Source organism: Protopterus annectens, chromosome 1.part0 (assembly GCF_019279795.1).
Source record: "Protopterus annectens isolate FY-2018-M chromosome 1.part0, PAN1.0, whole genome shotgun sequence".
In the NCBI taxonomy this organism is placed as follows: Eukaryota; Metazoa; Chordata; order Ceratodontiformes; family Protopteridae; genus Protopterus; species Protopterus annectens.
In genome coordinates, this window is record NC_056725.1 from 1,206,476,756 (window position 1) to 1,206,500,435 (window position 23,680).

General features: G+C 40.4%; 1 protein-coding gene across 3 annotated transcripts in view; it reads left to right on the plus strand.

Annotated features, from left to right (window-relative positions):
• Positions 1–23,680, plus strand: part of SEC14L2 (SEC14 like lipid binding 2) — a 749,750-nt gene that overhangs the window by 328,129 nt on the left and 397,941 nt on the right. For all 3 annotated transcript variants that reach the window (XM_044065622.1, XM_044065631.1, XM_044065638.1), the window contains one exon: positions 14,289–14,332. In XM_044065622.1, coding sequence (XP_043921557.1) covers positions 14,289–14,332 — 44 coding nt within the window. The remainder of the gene's footprint in view (positions 1–14,288; positions 14,333–23,680) is intronic.

Consider the following 23,680-nt stretch of genomic DNA (forward strand, 5'->3'; position numbering starts at 1 on the left):
AGAATCTCTCCTCTTCTCTCATCCTCTGCTTAAGCAGTACCTCAGAGGGGCAAAAAACTTGAGACCACCCAGGAGAGCTCCAACCCCTGCCTGGGACCTTAACTTTGCATTGCAGAAACTCACTCTACCTCCTTTCAAGCCAGCTGCTACTGCAGACTTAAAATTTCTTTTTTGGAAAACAGCCTTAGCAATCACTTCAGCTAGAAGGATATCTGAATTACAGGCCCTTATGGCAGTGGAGCCTTTCATCATCTTTCATGCGGACAGGGTGTCACTCAGGACCAATCCATCCTTCATGCCCAAGGTGGTATCCAGTGTGGCTCTTAATCAGTCTATTCATTTGCCAACATTCTTTCCTAATCCACAGAACAAAGGGGAACGGATTCTGCATTCCTTGGATATGCACATACAACTTAGATTCTACTTGGGCAGGACTAAACCTCAAAGACAATCTGAACATCTACTGATAGCATTTACTGCAGGGGCAGAGAGGAAGGCTATTTCAAAACAAACCATTTCTAAATGGATAAGCCATTGCATTCATTTCTGCTATAAGCACCATGGAACACCTATCCCCCAGGGGATCAGATCTCACTCCACCAGGGCTGCATCTACTTCTGCAGCCTTTCTCAGAGGTGTTCCTACCAGGGACATCTTAGAAGCTGCTACCTGGAGTTCTTTACATACTTTCACCAAGCATTATCATTTGCCAATTTTCTCTAAATCCAGAGCTGGCTTTGCCACTGCTGTCTTGCAGGGCCTTATAGCTGGCCCTAATGCTATATAAACTCCTCCTCCCAACCATAGCTTTGGGAATCTACCCAAATGTAATGACTGCAACAGTGAAACACGAAGAACATAGTACAGTTGTGTATACTTACCATAAATGTAGATGTTCGAGTGTATTCACTGTTGCAGTCCTGGTTACCCTCCCTCCAGCCCCCTAATCTCTTCTGGCTATACCTCTACTTTCCTTTACTATGCTTAAAAGCCTTTTTGGTGTATTTTTTTTTGTTGGAAGTGTACCTTTGTGTTTTTATGTTTATTTGCTCCCCATTAGGGGGGGCACCTGACATCTGGGGCAAGGAAAAACTGATGTAATGGCGTCGGCTGCATGTTTTACACGCCTGACGACCTGACGTCATGGAAGAAGAGACAGCAACCGATGCAGGACCCAAGACTTTGTTAATCAGGCCGACTGAGGGCAACCTGCCAGCAGATTACCCAAATGTAATGACTGCAACAGTGAACACACTCGAACATCTACATTTATGGTAAGTGTACACAACTGTAATTTTTGGTTTGCCTTTGGAGCTGTGGCCATTGTTACTTATCCTATCAGATGTCTTCATTCTGAGCAGGTGAAAGGCCAATAGGCTGGAACTGGGTTGTCCCACAATGTACTACACCCCCTCTGTAGCAGTATTTATAGTATCAACATGAGCATAGAAAGTGTAGATGCAAGAAATGGATCTGAAGAAGAGAACAAGGAAAAAAATGCTTATCCCAATAAAACCTTTAAAAGGAATGATCTGTAATCAGTCTGTCCTTTGAAGGAGGAGGATTTGGAACTGGTTTTATTGTGTTTTTTAGAAATAAAATAATTTAGTTGAATGGATTGCTCTAAATATTTAGAATATCTTTTTGTCCTGATACATACTTGTATATAGCCAAGTTGGACTGGAGATACCGGAGTCCCCACACAAGATTCATCTTTGTTCATCTAGTGTCAGTGCCTGGGGATAGTCAGTACAGTTGAAGTAGCATGTTTGTGTGCACCACAGGGAAGTCTGTTGCTTGTAGGGCATTTTCCTGCTATGTAAAAGTGTTTGTTTTTTTAATTTCGTCCTAAGCTTGCTGCTCAGTTTATTATGCTGAGGAACAGATCAGCAGGAAGGAGGAGTTAGTATGGTCAGATGCATTACACCAACTGTAGGTGCATGGTTCTTATCTCATAACTTGTGTGGTTGGGACCAGCCCATATGTGGCTGTAGTGCCTAAACTGCATGCAGTCCTGGGGTGGGGTGAGAGTCATTTTCATGTGTCTGGCTACACACTAGGGTTAAAACTGCTAGCAAGGTCTTATCCCATTGTGTGGCTTTTTTTGAACCACACAGGGCCCCGGTACACCATTCTGTTGTATGCTTGACCTACTGTATGTTCTTGGTGTTCATGAATCTTTTCTGAAAGTCCTAATTTTGGTTGGGTAACCTTGGTATAGTATGCCGTTTTTTTTTAAATACTTTCATAAAGCTGCCCTATGCACCAGAACAAATGAAGCCTTGGAGAAGAATAAACTGCAGTGATTGACACAGTCCTCAAACTCCACTGCCGGGAGGCAATACCTCACATTGTCACAACTTCTACTCTCAAGGTTAGTATTGCCGTTACCTGTGGCTGTATGTCTTATACAGAGAAGCACCGTCAAGGTTTCAAGCTTTATAACATACCAGGTCTTGAGTGTTTTTTGAACTCCTGTGCATAAAACTTGAAATATGCAGGCCACTTATCACAGTCAGAAGAAACTTATCTTAAAAGAACTATAAGGTAGTTAGTGCCTTCATGGTTACCAGGCATTTGCCTTGTGTTAGGTTTATTGCCAGTGATTCCACAGGGGTACACTTTACTGAAAAGTATAAATGTTTTTAGAATTGTTTTAAGCAAATCAAAAGTGTTGTTCCTAAATATATGTACAAAAAACAAAAACAGATGGAGCTACGTGCATCCTTTTATGTTTGGTATTTGTGATTGAGACCCAATTCCTATTTACATTGCTTTCTTATACTAAAGCACATTTTTCCGGTGCAGTGTGGACATGCTGTACACGTGTTGCACTGGTTGGTCTGATAGACAGTGAACAGCAGAATGGCTTTCTGCTTGTGTGTTAAGCACCTCAGCCTTAGTACAATACAAATAGAAGTCTGACCCTTTTCTAGAGAAGGAAATTATGAAAGACTTCACTAAACTGTGTTTATCTTTGCTTACATCATATCTTAGTTTTTATGGAGATCATTTTCTTCCATAAGATTTGTTGTGCCCAAATTTCCTGTTTTTTTTCCCGTATATTGTTTTTTTTCTTTCTTTTGTTTTCAGATGTCAATGTGAGTATGGGTAGCAGAATTTTGTGGCTGCGAATTTTCAGAAACTGAATAGTCACATTAACCTCTGTAATAATAGGTATGTTCATTTTATTTATTTATTTATTTACATTTGTTGACTGGGAGTGTCCATCTGGACGTAGGTCCATTTTCAGCGGAGGCCCGGGGAGAAAAGCTCCACAGTTAAAATAAACAGACAGTAGTTACATTGGATTACATAACGATTAACAATTTAACATAGCAATTACTTACAACATATTTACAGGTGAAGAACATAGTACATCAGTAGACAACTAGAATCTTTCTCTGTGAAGTACATAACAGACATAAACAAATGTTGCAATAAGAAGTTCCTGCTGTATAATAAGTACTAGGCTTATGAGCATCTGAGCTTGCTATAATCAAGGTAGTTAGTGGAATGGAAAGAAAGGTAGCGGTTGGATGGGGTGGGTGGGAGTTGCAAGGGCATAGCCAGCATGTTTCTAGGTGCGCTTTTAATAAAATTTTGAAGTGGGTGCATGATGGTATGGAGGTAATTGTGGGTGAGAGGGAGTTCCATAATTTGGCTATGGTGCAAGAGAATAGTGCTTCACCAGCAGAGTTATTGGCTTTAGTGATCTGCAAGTGATTTTTGTTGCTGGATCTTAGTGGTCTGGTGGTGCGATAGGGTTGGAGTAGATTCTGGAGGGATGGGACATTTAGTGGATGGTTTACTAGTTTGTGGGTGAGTGAGAGTTGATACCATTGAAGGAGGTGAGGGAGTTCAAGCCAGCCCAGTTCAGCAAGTGAGAGACAGTGGTGACTATGGTAGGATACCCCTGTGGCGAATTTGGCGATTTTGTTGTAGCAGGTCTCTAGCTTGTTTAGATCGCATTGCCTTAGGTTGGAATATATTGGAGAGGCATAAAGTAGGGTGGAGATAAGGTGGGAATTTGCTATTGAAATCTTTGCTGCTTTGGTGAGAAGTTGCTTATTTCTGTATAATGGTCCTAGTTTTTTGTGGACTTTTTTTATGGTCATGGATATGTGAATGTCAAATTTTAGTTTATAGTGTTCAGTTGGGTATATAGTGGTGTTGTCTTTTGCTGTGATGTTAAAGTGAGAGTTGTTTTGAGTATGTTTGGTGGGTTGGAAGATGAGTAGTTTAGTTTTGTTTGGGCTGAGTATTAATTGGGCATCAGATAACCAAGTTTCAACAGAGGAAAAGGCTTCCTGTGTGACTTTTTGCAGTTTGGGTAGGGACTGGGCTGAGCAGATGGTTGAGTCATCTGCGTATTGTATGAGTGTGCCATGTTTGGTGGCAGAGGCCGGATTATTGGTAAAAACAGAGAAGAGTATGGGTCCAAGGATGGATCCCTGGGGAACCCTTATGGAGACAGGTAGTTGGGGAGATATGTCATTCTGCCATACAACAGATTGTTGGCGATCAGACAGGTAACTCTGAAACCAGTTGATGACTGATTGAGAGAAGGATAGGTTATTGAGGACAGAGATGAGTTTTTTGTGTGGGACCATGTCAAATGCTTTAGATAGGTCTAGGAAAGTAGCAGAGGAGAGATAGCCATTGTTTTTATGCTGAAGGATAGTGTTAGTAAAGGAGAGTAAGGCAGTGGTGGTGCTATGGTTTGGTCAGAAACCATGATGAGTATTGGAAAGGAGGTTGTTAGTAAGGAGGTAGTCTCTCTAGTATTTTGGAGAGTGGAGAGAGAATAGCTATGGGGTGGTAATTGGTTAGTTCTGTGGAGGGTCCGCCTTTGTGGAGGGGAATTATATGTGATATTTTCCACAGTGTGAGAACGTAACTTTCTGACAGAGATCGGTTAATCAAGATGGATACTGGGTAGGCCAGAACATCAGCTGCAATTTGTAGGTATTCACTTGGGAGGTTGTCTGCTGCTAATTTGGTGGGCTTAAGTTTAGTTAAGAGTTTTTTTTATGTTGGAGGTAGGTACAGGAGTAAAAGAGAAGGCAGTGGGGAGATTACTAGTTGAAGGTGTGGGTTGGAGGGCAAAGGGGTTGTGTTGTTTAGCTAGTGACAGTATAGTTTGTGTGAAGTGTGTGTTGAATGAGGTAGCAATATTTTCTGAGGAGTGAGGGATGTTAGGAGGAGGGGCACTGACTAAACCTGGGTGGAGGATGGAGTTTATGGAGGACCAGAATTGTTTGGGGCTGTGTTGGGAGGAATCTAGGGCAATCTGGTAGTATTGGAATTTGTCTTTTATTAGCTTTTTGACTCTATTGCGTAGTTCTAGGAATTTTTGTCTAGTTGAGGGGGTTTTGGTTTTGCGCCAGTGCTCCCAGGCTTTATCCCTGTTTTTTTATTTCTGGCTTAGTGGTTTTCTGTAGCCATGGGGGAGGGTTGTGCTTTGGTTCTGGAAAGTCTTATGGGGACATGGTAATTAAGGATGCTCAGGAAGGTAGTATTAAAAAATTTATCTGCGTCATCAAGACTGAGGTACTTTAGAGGATGCCAGTTACATTCTTTGAGGGATGAGATGAATGTGAGCGGGTTAAAGTTTAGTTTTTTACGTATATGATGGTAGATGACAGGTTTAGCTTGGTATAGGTATTTTTTGAGTAGGAATGTTGGGGAGTGATCACTGAGGCTATCTGATAAGCAGCCTGTTATATATGACTAGGGGCTCTTACTGACTAGTATCCAATCCAGTGAAGTGTGCTTGCTGGAGTTTTTATTTATCCTGGTTGGCGACTAGACTAGTTGGGTGAAGCCATGAAGGTTTACATGATGGGGTTGGATGGTTGCCAGAACAGGATTGACAGTCAATATTGAAATCACATAAAATTATAGTTTATTGGGGGAGATGGTGGGTAGACCAGATGAGGAGGCTTTCTAGTAGAGGGATGTTTTGGCCAGGTGGGAAGTAGCATCCAGTTATGTTGATGGTTTTGTTCTGGTTTATTTTGAGGTTGGTATATATTATTTCTTCATTGCCTATTTGTGGAGCTGATGATTTTAAGATCTGGATGTTTAGATGCTGTTTAAATATTATAGCTACACCGCCTCCTTTCTTGTTTAGCCGGTCTACTCTTAGTATGCCGTAACCGGTAGGGAGTATTTGCTCACTGGTAATGTGAGGTTTAAGCCAGGTTTCTGTAAGGATGACTATTTCTGGGGAGTACAAGTCTATGGTGGCATGGAGTTCATGGACTTTGTTGGATATACTTCTAATATTTAGGCTTAGTAGAAGGAAGTCATTTGGCTTTCTATTGGCTGTAATATGGGAGAAGTTGTGGTTTCTAGTCTGATTATGAGGATTGGGGTTGGAGATGGTAGGGCCAGGGTTGTGGTGGATGTCTCTACTTAGGGCTAGTTTTGATATGCATGAGGTTATTAGTTTTCTCAGTTTTTGAATGTGTTTGTTTATAAGGGAAACCGGTATGGTGGGAGGGTTACTATGTTAAGTTGTAGGGATGCTTTATGTTTGAGTAATATAGTTGGTAGAATATGTGGGGGGTGCATAGGGATGGTTCTTGAGTTGGTGGGAGGGGAGCTGAGTGAGGGTGAGACATGAGTGGTGGTGTGAGTAGTAGTACAGTGGTAGTGGTTGAGTGGGGGAATGATGGAGCTTTGGTAGGATGTAAGATATGCAAGAAGAGTGCATGCAGTGAGCATAGGTAAGTTATGTTTGTACATGTTAGTTGAGAAGGTGTGATAGTAGTGGGAAGATGGAGGAGGTAGTGTTGGGTTAGTGCTCTGGTTGGCTATTGGAAAGATGGGAGGGGTTTGTGAGTGTAATAAAGGTGGTACCACTGGGGGTGGGAGGGAATAGGGGGCAGGGTGGGGAGCGAAGCGGGTAGAGACCCTGTTAGTTGCTCTTATGAGGGGCTGGAAACAATCAGGTAACAGAGTTAACTGATAAATGAACATATGATAGTGATAAGGGTGGTTGTGGTTTTAAAAATGGTGCCTGCCACAGTTAATATTTATTAACTTTGGGATTGTCTTAAGGTAATAAACAGGGAAGGGGGAGGGGGAGAACAAGGGTGTGAGCAGGCAGTTCTTTTGTACTACTGCTAATGAGCCAAAGCAAAGAAAAGTTTGTGTTTAAGAAACAATCAGAATTGACCAAGGACTGCTCTGAAACTGTAAGTCATTTCTTAACCATTTCTCAGGTGGAAAAACAGGATAACCTTGTATCAGTAGGCTACTGTGGTCTCAGTTTAAATTAACAAACACACAGTGTTGATCAGTTATGGATACTATTTGCTAACAGAAGGGAATAAGAGAAAAAGTGGAAGATGAGTGTGTGTGTGTGTGTGTGTGTGTGTGTGTGTGTGTGTGTGTGTGTGTGTGTGTGTGTGTGTGTGTGAGTGAGTGGGAGGGGGTGGGGTGGGGGGTGGAGCTGCTTACAAGCCAAAGCAGAGTGCTCTCCAGGAAAATGAATATTGGCTCATACAGGTAGACACATACTCAAAGTTAACTTTAGCTATTTGCAGACAGTTCAGACCCGGACTGCCCTTTTATTATAAGAATGATAAAGGTGGTACCGCAGTTGAATACTTAGAGTGGTGTTAGGTCCAGAAAAGAAGAGTACAGAGAGGAGTAAGCTCTTTTGAGATGGTAAAGATATATTATAAAGATTACAAAAAACAAACTGAGCAAATAGCTACTGCATGCAGGACAATATGTCTTGAACCAACTACTAGTATATGCAGATACTGAGCCAATTGGAAAAGCATCAGTTAGAAGAAACCTCAGACAGTTATGCAGTCACAGATAAAAATATAGTGAGCAGCACTCTATTGTGGGTCTCTAATGTGATTCTATCCACCAGTAACAGCACAATTATATAGAAGTAATTAGACACCAGTATGAGCTGTCTACACACAACACATGTACATGAATAACATTAGTGAACAAGGTGCAGCTATGCAAATAGTCCATACTATTATACTAAAAACAACTTGGTTCATAGGTTCATAGGTTCATACTAGGCTATCTGCCCGAGGGCATTTACAAGCCTAGCCCATCGTTTTGTGGCTTACGCCACCCCTTTAGTATGGGGAACTATACCCCTTATTTTGCTGTGCCTCTGTCGAGCAGTGACACTGAGGTAATCCCTGGGGTATATCTGCGAAGACAAAATGCTAGCATGCCATAGTAACTTCCAATAATAAAGCATAAATCATATTAGATGTCTAACACAATTAAAAATCAAATGCATCTGTTCTTTTTTAAGGTTGCTATACCTGCTTTACTGGTTTTAGAAAACTAAATTGCATGGAAGTTGCATTATCCTTTCTGTATAGCATGCAATAAAATTTTTGTAGTTTTATGGATTGTGTCCTTACTTAACTTATGATTTTAATCATTTGTTTTATTGCCTATGTGTGATAGCTGTTAATCTGTACTGCACAAAAGTTGACCTTTCTCATTTGTTTAGTTTGGCATGATTATAGTCTTGCAACCTTAATCTTCAAAACTTTGTTTGCTGTGTTGCAGTCCTTTAGAGATTCATTTGTTATGCATGTGAAATTTTCCACTGCTTATAGAAATGTTCTCAGACCCATGTGTTATTTCCTTTATTTTTATTTAATTTTAGTTTATTTCTTGTTTATAGTATTTCATTGCTATTCCATGCATATAGCAATTTCCTTCTTTGATTTCTTAAATTGCTCTTTTTCTATGTTCTATAAAAAAACTGTCCAGTGTTTCTTCCTTTATCATGCTTATCTTGAGAACTAATTCTGTTTTGCTCTGAAAGTACTCTTGTTGTATAATGTAAAATTCCAGCGCTGGGGAATTCTTGTTAGTGGGCTTACAGAATAGATTTGTATGCATCATTTAAACCGATTTTTTTGATTGGGCCAACCCACTGGTACAAAGAGAGGGAATTTACAATCTATGAAGTTATTGACTCAAGTTCTGCCAGTGAAATTACAAGCCAGAAGTTCAGCTCTAGGAGGAGGGGAGGAAATAAACTGGAAGAGTTTAACACTCCTTTATGAGTAAGGTTTGGAGTCTTGCAAAAGGAGCTGCCCCCTGGAAGTGAGTAGAAATTAACATTTCCAACATAATAAGATGTCTGAGAGTATGTGTTGTGAAATACCACATGGCAATTAGCATGTGGAAAGGCATACTGAACATAAGACCTTCAGTACAGTGCATTCTACTTAAGTTTTGGACTGTGGGTCTGATGTTCAAAGAAATGCAAAGCTACCTGCATTATCACTGCTGCACTTACCTTTTCTATACTCAGTCATGTTAATTAGAAGAACATAGGAAGGAAAGTGTGTCTTGACATTTGCTCAGGTTCTAGGGCATATAAGAAAGAACAGATTATTGAGTTTCATTCATAAGTACTAGGCTAGCTGCCCTTATGGACCATTTTAAGCCTAGCCAGTTTCCCTTGTAGTGCATGAATAAGCCTATACTGTTTAGTGTTAAGAGTGGCCTTACCCATTCCACGACTGATAATTATATATTATCCCTAGTGAGAATAACTGGGATCAGTACTATCTATAATTTGAGGGGACCCATGCATGCGATAAAGCGTTTAGGAAATGCCTCTGTCCATAGTCCATTATTAGCACATGGGGAAGTCTTGGTGAAAAGTTTCTGTTTTCCTGTCCATAAATTAAAGTTGCTGTTGAATATGGATGATGAGTAGTGGTATCCTCTTTGAAAATGTCTGTCCTTCCAAACTATTCTGTTGATGTTGTAGAAGAGGTTTTAATCCGTAGACCATGTATTTCTGATACAGTTTGACTTGCAAACTACATAGGAAAAAAAATGGGAGTTGTAGGAATAGTACCTACAGGGGAAGAATGAGGTTTAAAAGAAGGCATTACTTAAATGATCTATCGAATGTTTGACTGAAAATTATTTGGGTAGATTATAAGAGATGTTTGCAGCTGGGAGTGTGTTAATATGGTTTGTGATGTTAAATGCTTGCAACTAGGATGGTGTCAGTGTGGTTTGTTTTCATTTATGTAAATATGTTGCCTGTGTAGTGAGTGATAATTTAATAAAGATGTTTCTTGTTTAAAAAAGGGCAGAAATTGAATAATTTATGTAATGTTGCTTAGGTTCTATGATATATAGCAATATATGTGAAGTATAATGTCTGTAAATGTAAACTTGTTAATACAGTTTGATTACTTTTATATAAATATAAATTTGCCTATGTCACAAGTGATAATTTATTAAAGGTGTCTAAAACAAAGTGCCACTGAGGCAGTGGGAATGGTGAACATAGTACAGTTGCATAAGTCCTACTTACTTTTACATCACCAATGCCCCCAACTATAGGACTTCTCGAACCAAGAAAAACTTTCAGCCTGTATTATTTCATATTGAACTTAATGCCTGTGACTGGAATCCTCTAAAATCTCTCCCTCTTGAAGAAGCTGCTATATATTTCAATAACAAATTCTTAACAATCCTCGACAGGCATGCACCTAAACGATCTATTAGAGTAAAATCCAAACCTGCCCCCTGGCTGTCAAAAGATACCAGACAACAAATATTACTTAGAAATAAATCCTGGGCTAAGTGGAGAGCAACCAAAAATACCCTAGATCAACAAAACTTTAGACAGTTGAGAAATGCTACAAAAAAAGCTATTCTCTCTGACAAAAAAAGCTACTATTGCAAGCTGCAGCAAACTCACCACGATAATCCACAAAAATTCTGGGCAAGCGTGAATAACCTCCTTCGTCCAGGCCACTCTAGCACTCCTTCCCTTCTAGGGTCAAAAAACAATACCTCCCAACAAACTGCCAATGCCTTTAACACTTTCTTTACAAACACCATACAAGCTCTACCCAATCAACTAGCTACAGACAACCCTGAGCTACCTAACTCCTCACCTCTAACTCGGCCAACATTCCAACTACAACCTATCCCTACCTCCTACATCCAAAAACTAGTTCACAAACTAAAGCCTTGCACCCCTCTGCCGATAACTTACCATCTGAATACCTACAGCTTGTAGCTAAAGTAGTCGCCTATCCTATATCCATCTTGATAAACCATACCATAACTGAAGGGACCATTCCAAATCTCTGGAAAATCTCCCACATTATTCCCTTACACAAAGGAGGTAACTCTAATGACTATTCTAAATACAGACCTATAGCTCTCCTTTCTCCATTAGCCAAGATTATGGAAAAATGTATTCACCATCAGCTAATGAACTACTTACTTCAACATAACATTCTAGCAAACTGTCAGCATGGCTTCAGGCCTTTTCATAGTACCACCACAGCTCTCTTATCCTTCACCAACACCATTAATAATAACCGCAATAATAACACCCTGTCATCAGCACTCTTCCTTGACCTGTCTAAAGCCTTTGATATGGTTAACCATTGCTTACTCATAAACACTTTGTCATCCCTCTCTGTTGACACCAAAGCAATTCTCTGGTTCAAGTCTTACCTTAGTAATAGACAGCAAGCAGTTATTTGGGAGAATAAACTATCTTCTCACCTTCCTATCTCCCTGGGAGTCCCTCAAGGCTCCATTCTTGGCCCTCTTCTTTTCTCATTATTCATCAATGACCTTCAAATAGCCATCCCTGAAACCACCTGTATACAATATGCTGACAATTCTACTATCATATGCTCTGTCAACTCTATATCTGAACTTCAATCTTTAACACAGACAGCTTTCAATACAGTAGAGGCATGGTTCTCTAAATGGTGCCTTCTTCTGAATACCAAAAAGACCAAGCTACTACTAGTTACAACAAACAGTAAGTCCTCCCCCATAGATTTCTCCATTCAGTCCAGTAATGGCACCCTTATATCCCCAGACTCTTCCACCAAACTATTATGAATTACAATTGATAATAACCTCACCTTTGACACTCACATTAATAGCACTATTAGATCTGTTAATAAAAAACTGGGCTCCCTATATAGGATAAAACCTTTCTTAACTCCAACAGCCAGAATGACTATTGCCCACTCCCATCTAATTTCAACTCTTCTGTATGCAGCACCCATATACACTAATCTAAAAAAAATAATCTTACCAAACTAGCCAACTCCTATAATAGTATTGCTAGATTTGCCACTGGAAACCCATATAGAACTCACCACTGTCTTAACCTTCACCAACTAGACTGGCTTGAACTAAAAAACCTTCTGATACTTTCCCAACTGACCATCGTTCATAAGATTTTTTACCAACCCAACAACACACCAATACTCAACAACCTTATAGCACCCTATAGGAATCTTGATTCCTTACACTCCTCCAATAAACTTCTAGCCAGTACCACCAAGGCTAACAACTTAGCTGGGGACTCTCTGTTCTCAAATACTGTTGGAAAACAATGGAACCTCCTGCCATCTGACCTAACCTCACTTCAATCCCCTCGTCTCTTTAAACAAAGTCTTAAGAATCACCTTAGAACTCACTGGCTATGCCCTTGTTGTTACCCAGACTGATCCTCTGGGCTTCTCTTTCTCATCTCTTGACTTCCTACTGTCCTCCACTCTTTCCTGTCTACTCCTCTGAATTAACAGCACCTACAAACTGTCTCTACTACTTAGCACCAATTACATATCTTCTCTACTTGGCTATGAATGTACCCTGAAGATAGTATTCCTGCCATTTTCTTAATACCTCTTCCTTTTTGTACTGTTACTACATAACCCTTTGGAAATAGTAACTGTCTGCAGCATACTAGAATAACCAAAGATTTAATTGTATTGTAATAATGTATTGGGGTTCACTTGATATTCATACTGTACTATGATCTGAAGGTGAATGTTGTATTTATTATAATGTATCACATAGTCTTACTAGAATTTTAAAATGTAATACCTTTTTTGACATTTTTTGTGTGGTGGTTGGTTGTTTATATGTGGAGCTTTTCTCCCCGGGCCTCTACTGAAAAATGAAATATATCCAGCTGGACTAGCCCGGTCAACAAATGTAAAATAAATAAAATAAATAAAAAACTTTTAAGAGTAGATCATAAAATTCCTCATTGCCTCAGTGGCAGCACACACCCACCATTCCCCAGATTGTACATAGTTTAGGTGGGTTTCAACCTGCTGTGATTCCGTTGTTTGTTGATTTCATATCATGATTAGCTACAGATTTACTCTTGCTAGATGATTCTGGTTTCAGGTACTTTCCTTTTTTGTGGAAGTGAAAAGCCTGAACACTCACTTCCTGTCACATCTGAAGGCTTCAGTCTCAGGATGTACTCAGCCAATCAGCTGTCACAGGAAGAGAGAGGGAGGGGACTGAGCTTTTGAAAGCTGTCCAGTACTGGATTACCTTCTCAGTTAACTGAAAACGCCACTGAGGTAGACATTTGAACATCTACTGTTCCAGGTAAGTGGGACTTATGCAGCTGTACTTTTCTTTCTCAGGCATTGTGTTCTAAAATATTAGATGGTTGCAAAAAAGAGCCCAGTATTCAAAACTGTGCATATATTCATTGGTTATTCATAATCGGTAAAAGCTTCTTTGTTACTTGTTGGCCTTAATTTGTCATGCCGTAATTTATGGCTTAGTAATTTAACAGGGGTCTCTGTTGGTACAACACTTCTGCAGCAGTTCACTACATTGATGGACTGATTTGCCTGTGGGTTGTTATTATAAAGTACATACTAACAGCAGCATAAAAAATACACACATATATATATAAAACTGTTTACTATGGTGTGTGCGAATGTCATGCTGTCGAACACTGTGTGTTCAAAATCATGGTCTGAAAGGTTCAGTTAATTGAATCCAGGTTCTCATATGGTTGAATTGCATGGTGCACTCGACCATAGGAGAATCGATGTACCGACACTGTGAACTGAGGTTGCGCTGCAGTGAGGAACAGGGAATTAGCCCATTTCCTCACTGCAGTGCGATCTTGGTAAATGTAATATGCAGGTGGGTGTGGGGGGTGCAGGGGGGCAAAGCCCCCCCTAAAAAATACTGGATTTAACTTACCATTGAATGTTTAGTTCAACGGTACGTTAACATGCATAGCAGAAGGTGACTGACATCACTTTCTGCTATGTCGAAAACATCAAACAATGTTTTCATGTTTGCATTTGTTTACTATGCGAAGTTTCGAATCCGACATTTAGGTTTGAAGTTCTAAATGTTCGACCGATGTGGATTCAAAATTTCCATAGTAAACCATATAAAACTATATGTAGTTCTACAGATTGATTTACTAACAATTACTTTTTTTCTTTTTTTTGCAGCCAGAAACTTCAACCTTCAAAAATCAGAATGTATGCTACGGAAGGTATGTTAAGCATGAATTTTCTGTAAATGACTAATGAAATCCAATACTTTTGTTCTTGATTTCCAGTTCTATAAGCTGACGAGTCATTCTCCTACCTAAGGGAGGACCTTCCATAGACGCTGAATAAACTCCTACGTTTCTTGCTGGATTGCCAACTGTCTCACAGATAAGACGCAAATAATCAAAGTAAGGGAAGAGACCAGAAAGGGACCAGTTACCAGTGAAGTTCTTCAGGTTCTGTGCTAGGAACTCTCTTGTTTGGCATCTACTTTTCTGAAGTACAAGCCAGTGCCAAAGGGCTCTGGCTCCATTTGCAGATGACTGAAAGCTAGGAGCAGTCATTGAATCACCAAATGACTTGGCTATTCTGCAGGAAGGCTTGACTCAAATAAATGAATAACTGGTTTTAGAATTATGGTGTGAAATTAAATCATAAAGAATGCATTATTGTATCCTTTGGTAAAGTCATCTACCCCACGGAACTACCACATTGACAATATAGCCCTAAGAGTTGATCCAGTTGTTTGGTTATTGAGTACATATATGGACAGTGACCTAAATGCTGACCAACCCATGTCATTTGTTGTAAGAAGTCCTTCTATATTGCACAGTTTAAAAAGAAACAGATTGTGTGTAGCTCCAGGGATGTCATTGTCCCCTTTACACAGCCATAATTAGGCCAATTATTGAATATAATGCCCCTTTTGACATATATTTGCCCAGGCACATGCAACAACTGCAGTGCCCACAGAGATACCTTACTTAAAAACAAGGCCTAAATAACATCCTACAGAGACTGACTCAAAGCCTTGTCACTGCACTCAGTATCCCACATATTGCTAAGAGGTGACCTATGTCTGGCATGCAAGGCATCCTCTGACCCATTACTGATGTATTTACTGCACATCAGCAAGTCAAATGGCATCAGAAATACTTGGTCTAGGGATCTAAACCTCTTCTGCAACATCAACAGAATGGTTTCGAGGGATAGGTATATTTCACAGAGGATCTCACTGTTGTTGTTCACGTAAAACAAAGTTTATCCTTGTCCATTTTCAGGCGCAACTTAGATCTGTAGATGGGAAACAGAAAATTTACCCAAGGACTGCCCCTGTACTACTAATAGGCATATGCTTCTTCTAAATTCTTTACCCCTTGCATGGTTCCCCTCAAATTATCTATGGTATGATCTCAGTTATTCTCATTATGAGTAATATATAGTTATTGACCATGGAATGGATAAGGTCAATCTGTAACCAAATGGGATAGGTTATTTTGAGTACAAAAAAGGAAAGTGGCTAGGCTTTAGATAACTTGCAAGGGAAGCTAGCCTAGTACTTACCTATGACCCTAAGAGCAGTATCTTTTTTGTTAAAAATTTGTAGAAGGCTGTGACGACTCACCCTAGGGCTATTGAGTTTTACTGTTGTGTTCTAACTGATAGAGGACGAGAGGTGGGGAAGTAACAGAAGTGTTCTGTGGGCGTCTGCTGATAAAACTAATTTAAACAAATCATTGAAGTAAACTTACAGGCATAATATATAGTCTGTTTTTATTTATTATTTAATTATCTGGCAAGTCAGTTGGTCTTTTGACCCTTTTCAGACATGATGACCCAGGCCATTGTAGTGGAGTCAGTCAATCAGTATGTTTTTAGACATGGGAAGAATATAGCATATGAAGAAAAGCCATGTCAACACAGGAAAAACATACCTACATTTCACAGATTATAACCAGCAGACAGGATTGAACTCTGTTACCGCTGGGCCACAGTGATGCTTCTGTTGAGAAGATGACTGAAAAGAAGGAAGCTAAACAGCTGGTTAAAGTCATTCCTGTCCCATATCTTCTGCAGACTGTTTGCCCCACCTTTGGAGAGTGTTCCTGATATGCATTAGTAACAGATGGATAGTGGTAACCATTATTTTGTGAATGGATTGATACCTCTGTGGACAAAGTTTGTGGCTTGCAGCTGACAACCAGTTTTCTAACAGTTAGTACAAATGCGTGATTTAATTAATCAAATTGTATACCTGAAGGAATTTTAGGTTGGAAGAGTAGAATATTCTGATTGGACAGTTAGCCTTAATTTCTTGGGGAAAGGGCAGTATTAGAGCCAGAAAATGGATCCAGGTAACATAGTGGACAGCAGCTGTATAGAGTGGCAACTTGTTAAACATACTGCCTTTGTTTGTAGCCCAACAATCTCTTGCTCACCATTCAACTGACAACACAGTTCTGATGCTATAGCACTTATATTTATACACTGAAAACTCCGTGATTTACACTGGCATACCCTGAAGCAGTCATTCCAGCTGCTAAAACATGATCTCGGTTTTCTTTTTGGCTTACATGCATTATAGACATCTACTTTCTAGTCTCTGTGGTGAAATCCATTTCGTTTTTATAATGAGCTGATTGAATTCTTTACTACTGTAGGAGAGCATTCCCACCTTTAGTGTGTTGCGCTCCTTTTAGGAAAAGGAGAGAACATCATTAGACTAATAATTTATTTGTAACTCCTAATGTTAGCCTGCAGGAAGACTAGAGAGTTCTCAGCTTCATCAGTATCATATGCTCTGTTGCATTTCTGCTGAGTAAATTGTGTTTGAGTTGGTTGTAACACGGGTAACAGAGACATGGTGTCATCTGCGAAACGAGCTACTATGTTCCATTTATGAGTTCAGTCTGTGCTGACTTTTTCAACCAGTCGCTGTCCTCTTCTACTAGAGGCTTTGATCTAATAGCTCTGGTTCTTAGGAATAAGGCATTATTATGCCCAAGTCTTTAGTTTTCCAATTTTTGGTCAGACCTGACTACTAGGCCATAGTATTATCCATAAGATCCAGCCCAAGATCTCTCGAATCCCACTGTCTTCACAGACTTACACAAGGTTAACATCATAGCCCTTCCTTTCAGCATGATAGGATTTAAAAGCTCTGCATCCCATGAGTATTCCATAGCTAAAATTGCCTGTTATGTTATAGGGTTGTATTCTCAGTAAAAATCTTGCTTCTGTATCCATTTGTCACAAATATAGTGATAATCTCAGAAATAAATTGGTGAAACCAGTAGATCAGTGAACTCTATAACAAGAGGAAAATGCTCCTAGCAATGAAGAATAAACCCAAACCTTTTCGATTCAGAAGTGACTCCAAAGATCTAGACCTGCAAATCTAAATATGAATTAAATATTTTACCACATCAAAAGAAATCCAGAAAAGTCGTCTTTAACTATGTCAAGAACCTCAGACACAGTACCCATCACTTCACTGAGCTGATATCAAATGGTGCCACCCATTCTGACCCCAAGGATATTACAAATGTACTAGCAGAGAGATTTAACTCAAACTTCTTGCTCAGTCCCCTCCATTTACAGCACCCCCCATCATCTGTCAGCATTGCCATCTGTGGTTACCTTGGAATAAGTAGTCAAAGCCCTCTCCAAAATTAAAAACACTGGCACTGTGTGTCAAGATAACAAACCAGGATGTTTCTTTGTTAATATGAAAGACTTACTTTACAGATTCTTTTGTGAACATATTTGACTTCAGCCTGTCCACTAGTTACATTTTTGACGATTGGAGAAGAGGCGTTTTGGCTATTGCTCCACAAGCACGGCCAAACCACTAACTCTGGAAGCTATAAACTGATTAACCATACATTCTCATTTATGAAGTAATGGAACTGTTTATGGAATTCATAAATCAGGATATCGGCAGCTTACAGCTCCTCAGCCAAAACCAGTTTGGCTTTGTGAAGGTCAGATCTTGTCTACTTAACCTGCCTATAATTTTTGGAAGACGTACAGAGGGTTTGGATGAAGACAGATCAGTACATGCAGCCTATCTAGACCTTGAAAAGGCCTATGACAGTACCTCTCACTCTGGCATTATTTGATTAACTGACCAGCTAAATATAAAGCCTTACATAACTCATTGGATAGAAACTGGCTAACATACATTACCCACTGAGGCATGGTTGGTGACATACTTGGCTCAGGAAGGCTTGTCACCTTTCTTTCACTTTTTGATGTATAATTCTCTGACATCATTGTTAATGCCATGTGTCTCTATCTGGCTAAATTTGCTCATGACTGTAAACTTGGGCCTGTCCATTCTCCCAGTATCACCCATATCCTCCAAGAGGAGGGCCTTACCTGTACAAATTCATGGTATCAGAACCACGGACTAGAGGTTAACATAAAATGTACAGTACTCTTGAGGTTGTAGGGACACTGCTGTACCTATAACGTGAATAACACTCTCACAGAGATGATGCTGTCATTAAAGATCAGGGTATGTCCAAGGACAGTGAACTCTCCTTTGACCAATGTAAGAAGTCCTTCCATCTAGTCTAGCTAATTACTAAAGGTACTTCTTGCATGGCCAAAGAGTTACTGTTGTTATCGTCCTTTCTTTTCAGGCCAGTATTGGAGTATAATGATTCTTTTGGCATATTACTGTTTCCTTAGCAAAAAAAAAAAATCTGATATAAGCTTTCCAACTGTACAGTGTGTCTGAAGCTCTGTCATTCTATTCTGTTTCTTATAGCCTCCTAAAATGGTGACCTCAGTGAGCCAACAGGGCTGCAAGTGATCCTGCCCTGCTTGAATTTCTGCATGTTTGTAAAACCAGCACCACCACAAATGGCCTGTTGTAGAGACCTGAACCTACACTGTAATATAAACAGAACCTGTTGTTGGGATGGGTGTTTCTTCCAAAGGATAGCCCTGCCCCAGGAACAAACCCCCACACCACATCAAAGTCACTGCCTCACTCTCTTTAAGTCTAATTTCTATAATTGGATATGTAACCATTAATTCCACCCCACCCCTTTTCTGGTCCCTCAGTCCCTTATGGACAGTGAGAGGAGGTAAACTGTGGTGTCTAACCTCCTACTGGTCTTCTAGAATAATTTGTCTGTAGTACACCTATGAAGCTATGAACCTGTAAGTGTGTCCAGAATGCTGCAGTATTAATAGGCCCTCTTTTCTTGAGTAAAAAATCAGGTCATATGATTGGAATTTAGCAGTATGCATTGCACTTATTTCAGTGCTGTAGAGGTACTTTGAAGTAAACAGCAATGCTAATCTGTTGCTTTTCCTGTCTCTCAAATGCAGTAAAGGCCCTTGAGTGGAGTTTAGCACACTCCTACCCACAAAATATCCTCAAAATAAGTAAGGGCAACTTGCACGGTTTGAGAAGGGGGATAGTCCTTGAAAGTGGAGGATGCTATTGAATTTGTGACTTGAACTCAGTGCTACTAGCTCTCTTGAAGTTTCTTTCATGAACTGTGCCCTCTCATTGCCCCCAGAACTTTTTTATGCAGAGTTCTTCCTCCTCTGTCAGTTCCTGAGAAACTTCTTTTATAAAATCTCAAATCATGATCATTTTAGAAACCCATCCAACATCTTCTTTCCAAGTGGGTCATTCATAATAATCTCAAGTGCTTGGCTTTTCACTGCAAGCTGCTATTCTTTCTGGTCTTGTAGTCTATGTTTCATCTCTCTTAACCTTAATTAGGAACTTCACTGCTAAAGAACCCTTAGTATCATGGATGTGGGCAAGTGAGATACTGTAAGGGAATTTAACCCTTTTGCAACAGGTTCCTTCCATTTACTGAGGCCTAGAGCTGAGCTGATGTGTCTATAGTGAGGTCCAAGACAGGGAAAGCCAAGTGAAATGTGCATAAATTTGGATTCCACAAATGGTCATCAGCTTCACTTCCTGTCCTGGTAATAGTGCTAAGGACTTTTTCATTAAAAGGCTGAGTGAACTTACATCTTTGAGAGTTATTGCAAAGTAGGATTTTCCAAAAGCTATGCAGATAAGACATGTCTTGTTCTTAAGACAGTCACTCCTTTGTTGTTGCCACCATTCCTGCCTTTTACAGAAACTCACTTGGATCTGATTGCAAAAGGTGCTTTTCTATTTATTTTTCTCTTTAGTACTTTTCCTGCTACCCCATTAGTTCCCCTTGTCTGCTGCACTGCACCACTGTTATCTGTGAGACGTGGGCTGCACTGCACTGTACCACTGTTGTCTGTGAGATGTGGCCGGCATTGCTTCTCTGCATGGGTGCTACCACACCATGGAAGGAGTTTTCATTTAAACTCCACTTGGAAGAAACCTTCCTCAGAAGTGAATGCAGAGATAGAGGTTTGTATCTTCTGCTAGAATGCTGAAGGAGCGACTTCCTTATTCTCCAGTGACTGTAGAACAAATCCAAAGTTTGTAGAGTGACTGTAGTCTGACATCTGAATATTGGTATGGTGATTCTCTTCGGATGCTTACCATAGCTGGGACAGCTGCTTCCTTGCGATGTCAGAAGAATCATCCAGACAGTGTTCCTTCCTAGTCACAGGAGTCATCCCCACATACTGGATCTCTCATTACTAGCAACATGAACAGACCTTTGGGACAAGGAAGTGTGGCATTCTTTTCTTTTTTAGCCTTTTTTGTTCAGAATTCTTGCTTTCTGTGAGCTAGACAAAGCCTTAATATGTTACAGTGCTTTCTTGAAAATTCCTGAATCTGAGTATGTCAGTAGGGTGATGATTTGTGTACAACAGGGCCATGTAACTTGGTGTCTTTGCACACAGTACAGGCTGGAGAAGTTGTTTGTGACACACCTCCTCTAGTGTCATTAGCTCATTTTCTTTAATACAGAGAAACATTTGATAAGGCCTTCTGTTCTTTCTTTTTACCAGTGGGAGTGGGAAGCACTGAGCAGCCTTTTGTCCGAATTGGTGCAATTGTTGCAAGGCTACACACACAAGTGCACCAAAAAGCCGATTTAACATACAGCGCATTTACTGTCTTTTTTTCCTTATCTCTGTAATAAAAAAAAAAAATCTCTTGTTTTCCACCTTACTGAACCAGAGTAGTCCAGTTTCAGAGTTCCATTGCCTTAGGAAGGAGGTGGGTTTGAGGGACAGTGGGAAGGGAGTGAGTGTGAAGAACCTGTCAAGCTTTGAGTCCAGCCAGAAGAAGTTAGTACAGTTTTTAGCCAAGTCCATTGAATTGATTTTGCCCCCTCAGCCCCTTCAGCCCTAAACCTGCCCTGCTAGCATGGGAAGTGCCACTGTTGCCACAAAGAGTGTTGCACACTAAACAATAAAAAAAAGGTTAAAATATTCTCTATTTCATTCAAATTTCAAAAATTACCCTTACCCTTCCCTTCCCTGTAGCCTATGCTGTACTGCTGATCCCTATAACTGAAAAGTATATCTCTACTTGATTCCCTCTACTTGATTCCTCTGTTCTCTATTCTCTCCCTGTAAAGCCTAGCACTACTTGCACCTTGTACTTGCACCTCTTATTATAGATAGTACCCCACCACCCCCCTAAAACCCACTTCCACCTTTGAAAGTCTCTTTATCTACCTACTCTAGTATGTAGTAGGGAGGATCAGTTGCTAGTGTCTCAGCTCAATGGTGAGTGAACAACAGAATATTGAGGCAATGTTACACAATGCTCATGTACAATCAAACTCCCTCTTCCACAAAACACAAAAAGCAGATTCAGTCATTGTCTGGTGAACGCGACTTGAGGCGTACCTCCTGGGACATCGAGGAGGGACTGAGAGCTCTATTCCTCTTATGTATGACAGGCACCTTGAATGACCCTGACACTTGCATTCACCTACCTGGAATGATGCCACAATAGTGATATAAGATGATCCTTAAATAAATTGTCTAAATTCGGTGTCATCAAGGGGATCCAATGTCTGTCTGCCTGGGATGACATGCTGGACATAGTGCCTTTTTGCACAAATTCTAAACCTACACCCTAAAAAACAAAACTAAAAAGGTGCAAAGTGCCAGTGCTGCAGCTCTCAATCTCAACATACTGCCCTACTGCCCTTCTCAATAATATAGAAGTGTCTGTGCTGCTGTATGAAAAAACCTGGTTCAAGGCCTGAGAGCACCCCAGCACTAACAGGTTTCACCTCACATCATTCATTCGGCCCCAAAATCAGACAACACCAAGAAATCATCCAAGGCAAATTTTGAGAGAAAAATCGCCAAGGACTCTAAAGACAATCATAAGGCAGAGGGGGGAAACTCCCAGATATGCTCAGAATTAGTTCAAAATGATGTGAAAATTACTGAACCTACACTTTGCTAACATACTGGCTGACAGGATCAGTGCAAACTTCTCCATTAGCTTGCTTCTTATCTCAAAAGCCATGGATGCCTTGGGAACTCAAATAAAGACATAGGAACTTGCAGCAGACTTTGATGCAACTTAGTTTGTTTTTTTTGTCAAAGGATCCTCCTCCTGCCTCTTAAACTTAGTTGACTTTTCGAGTCAGTCAGGCCCATTGATGAGGAAAGGCAGTCCATACAGCCACCCATCAGAAAGAACTCAAATCAGCTTGAATGTAAAAAAAACCACATAATCCCGGGTTGCAAACTGGCTAAACTACCCAGTGTTGCAAACAACAGGTGCAGAGTCCCAGTGTCAGAGTCAAAGCTGTCTGTCACATGTGGTGTTGTCTGGTGTCAGGTGTCAGTCCTGGGTCTCACTGTATAGCATCTACTTTGAAGGAAGTACAAGCAAACACAGGTTATGACAAAGTTTAAAGTTTGCAGATGACTCGAAACATGGCGAAAATACAAACACATCTGACACAGATGTCCTCTCCTCCAGCCTCAACTCAGAAGAAACGGATAGAGCCATGGCCTGAGTTTCAAGCCAAAAAAAATGCATCATCATACCCTGGGAAAAAAAACAAGGTACCCCCTAGCCATATAGGTGGCAATCCACTGAGCACAGAAAAAGTCATCAGGGGATGGGGGGACAAGTTTTGACAGTAGCCTTCGTTTGACACTCATGTTGCTAAAGTAGTTAGGAAAACCTTCTGATCATGAATCTGAAGAGATCTCAAGGGAGGTACTTTCACCACTAGAACTCATCATCCCTCATCGTCCCCGCTCGAAATACGTCCCCCCAATATGATGTACCCTGACCAGACACCTGCTGCACAAAGTTAAAGTTCAAAAAAAAGGATAAAGGGGGGTCTAAATATGTCTTAAATGACTCTTATGAACTCCAGAGAACTCCAGCTGTATTCAGTTCAGCTCAGAGGTGCACCCACAGCCTGACAGGCCATGTCAAACCCAGATTTGATGAATATGCTTCATGAATGAATCTAGTTCCAAAATCTAGTTCCTCAGAACAGACTTAAAGACTTACACGGTTATAAATAGAATGTGCTGGAGGGACAGGAGGGACACCAGATCATCCTATGCTGTGGAACAAAATCCCGAAACAAAAATGTGGTACAGAGCACCTCAGAGCACCTGGCTTTGTTCAAGAGAATTTGACCAAATGATGGAGA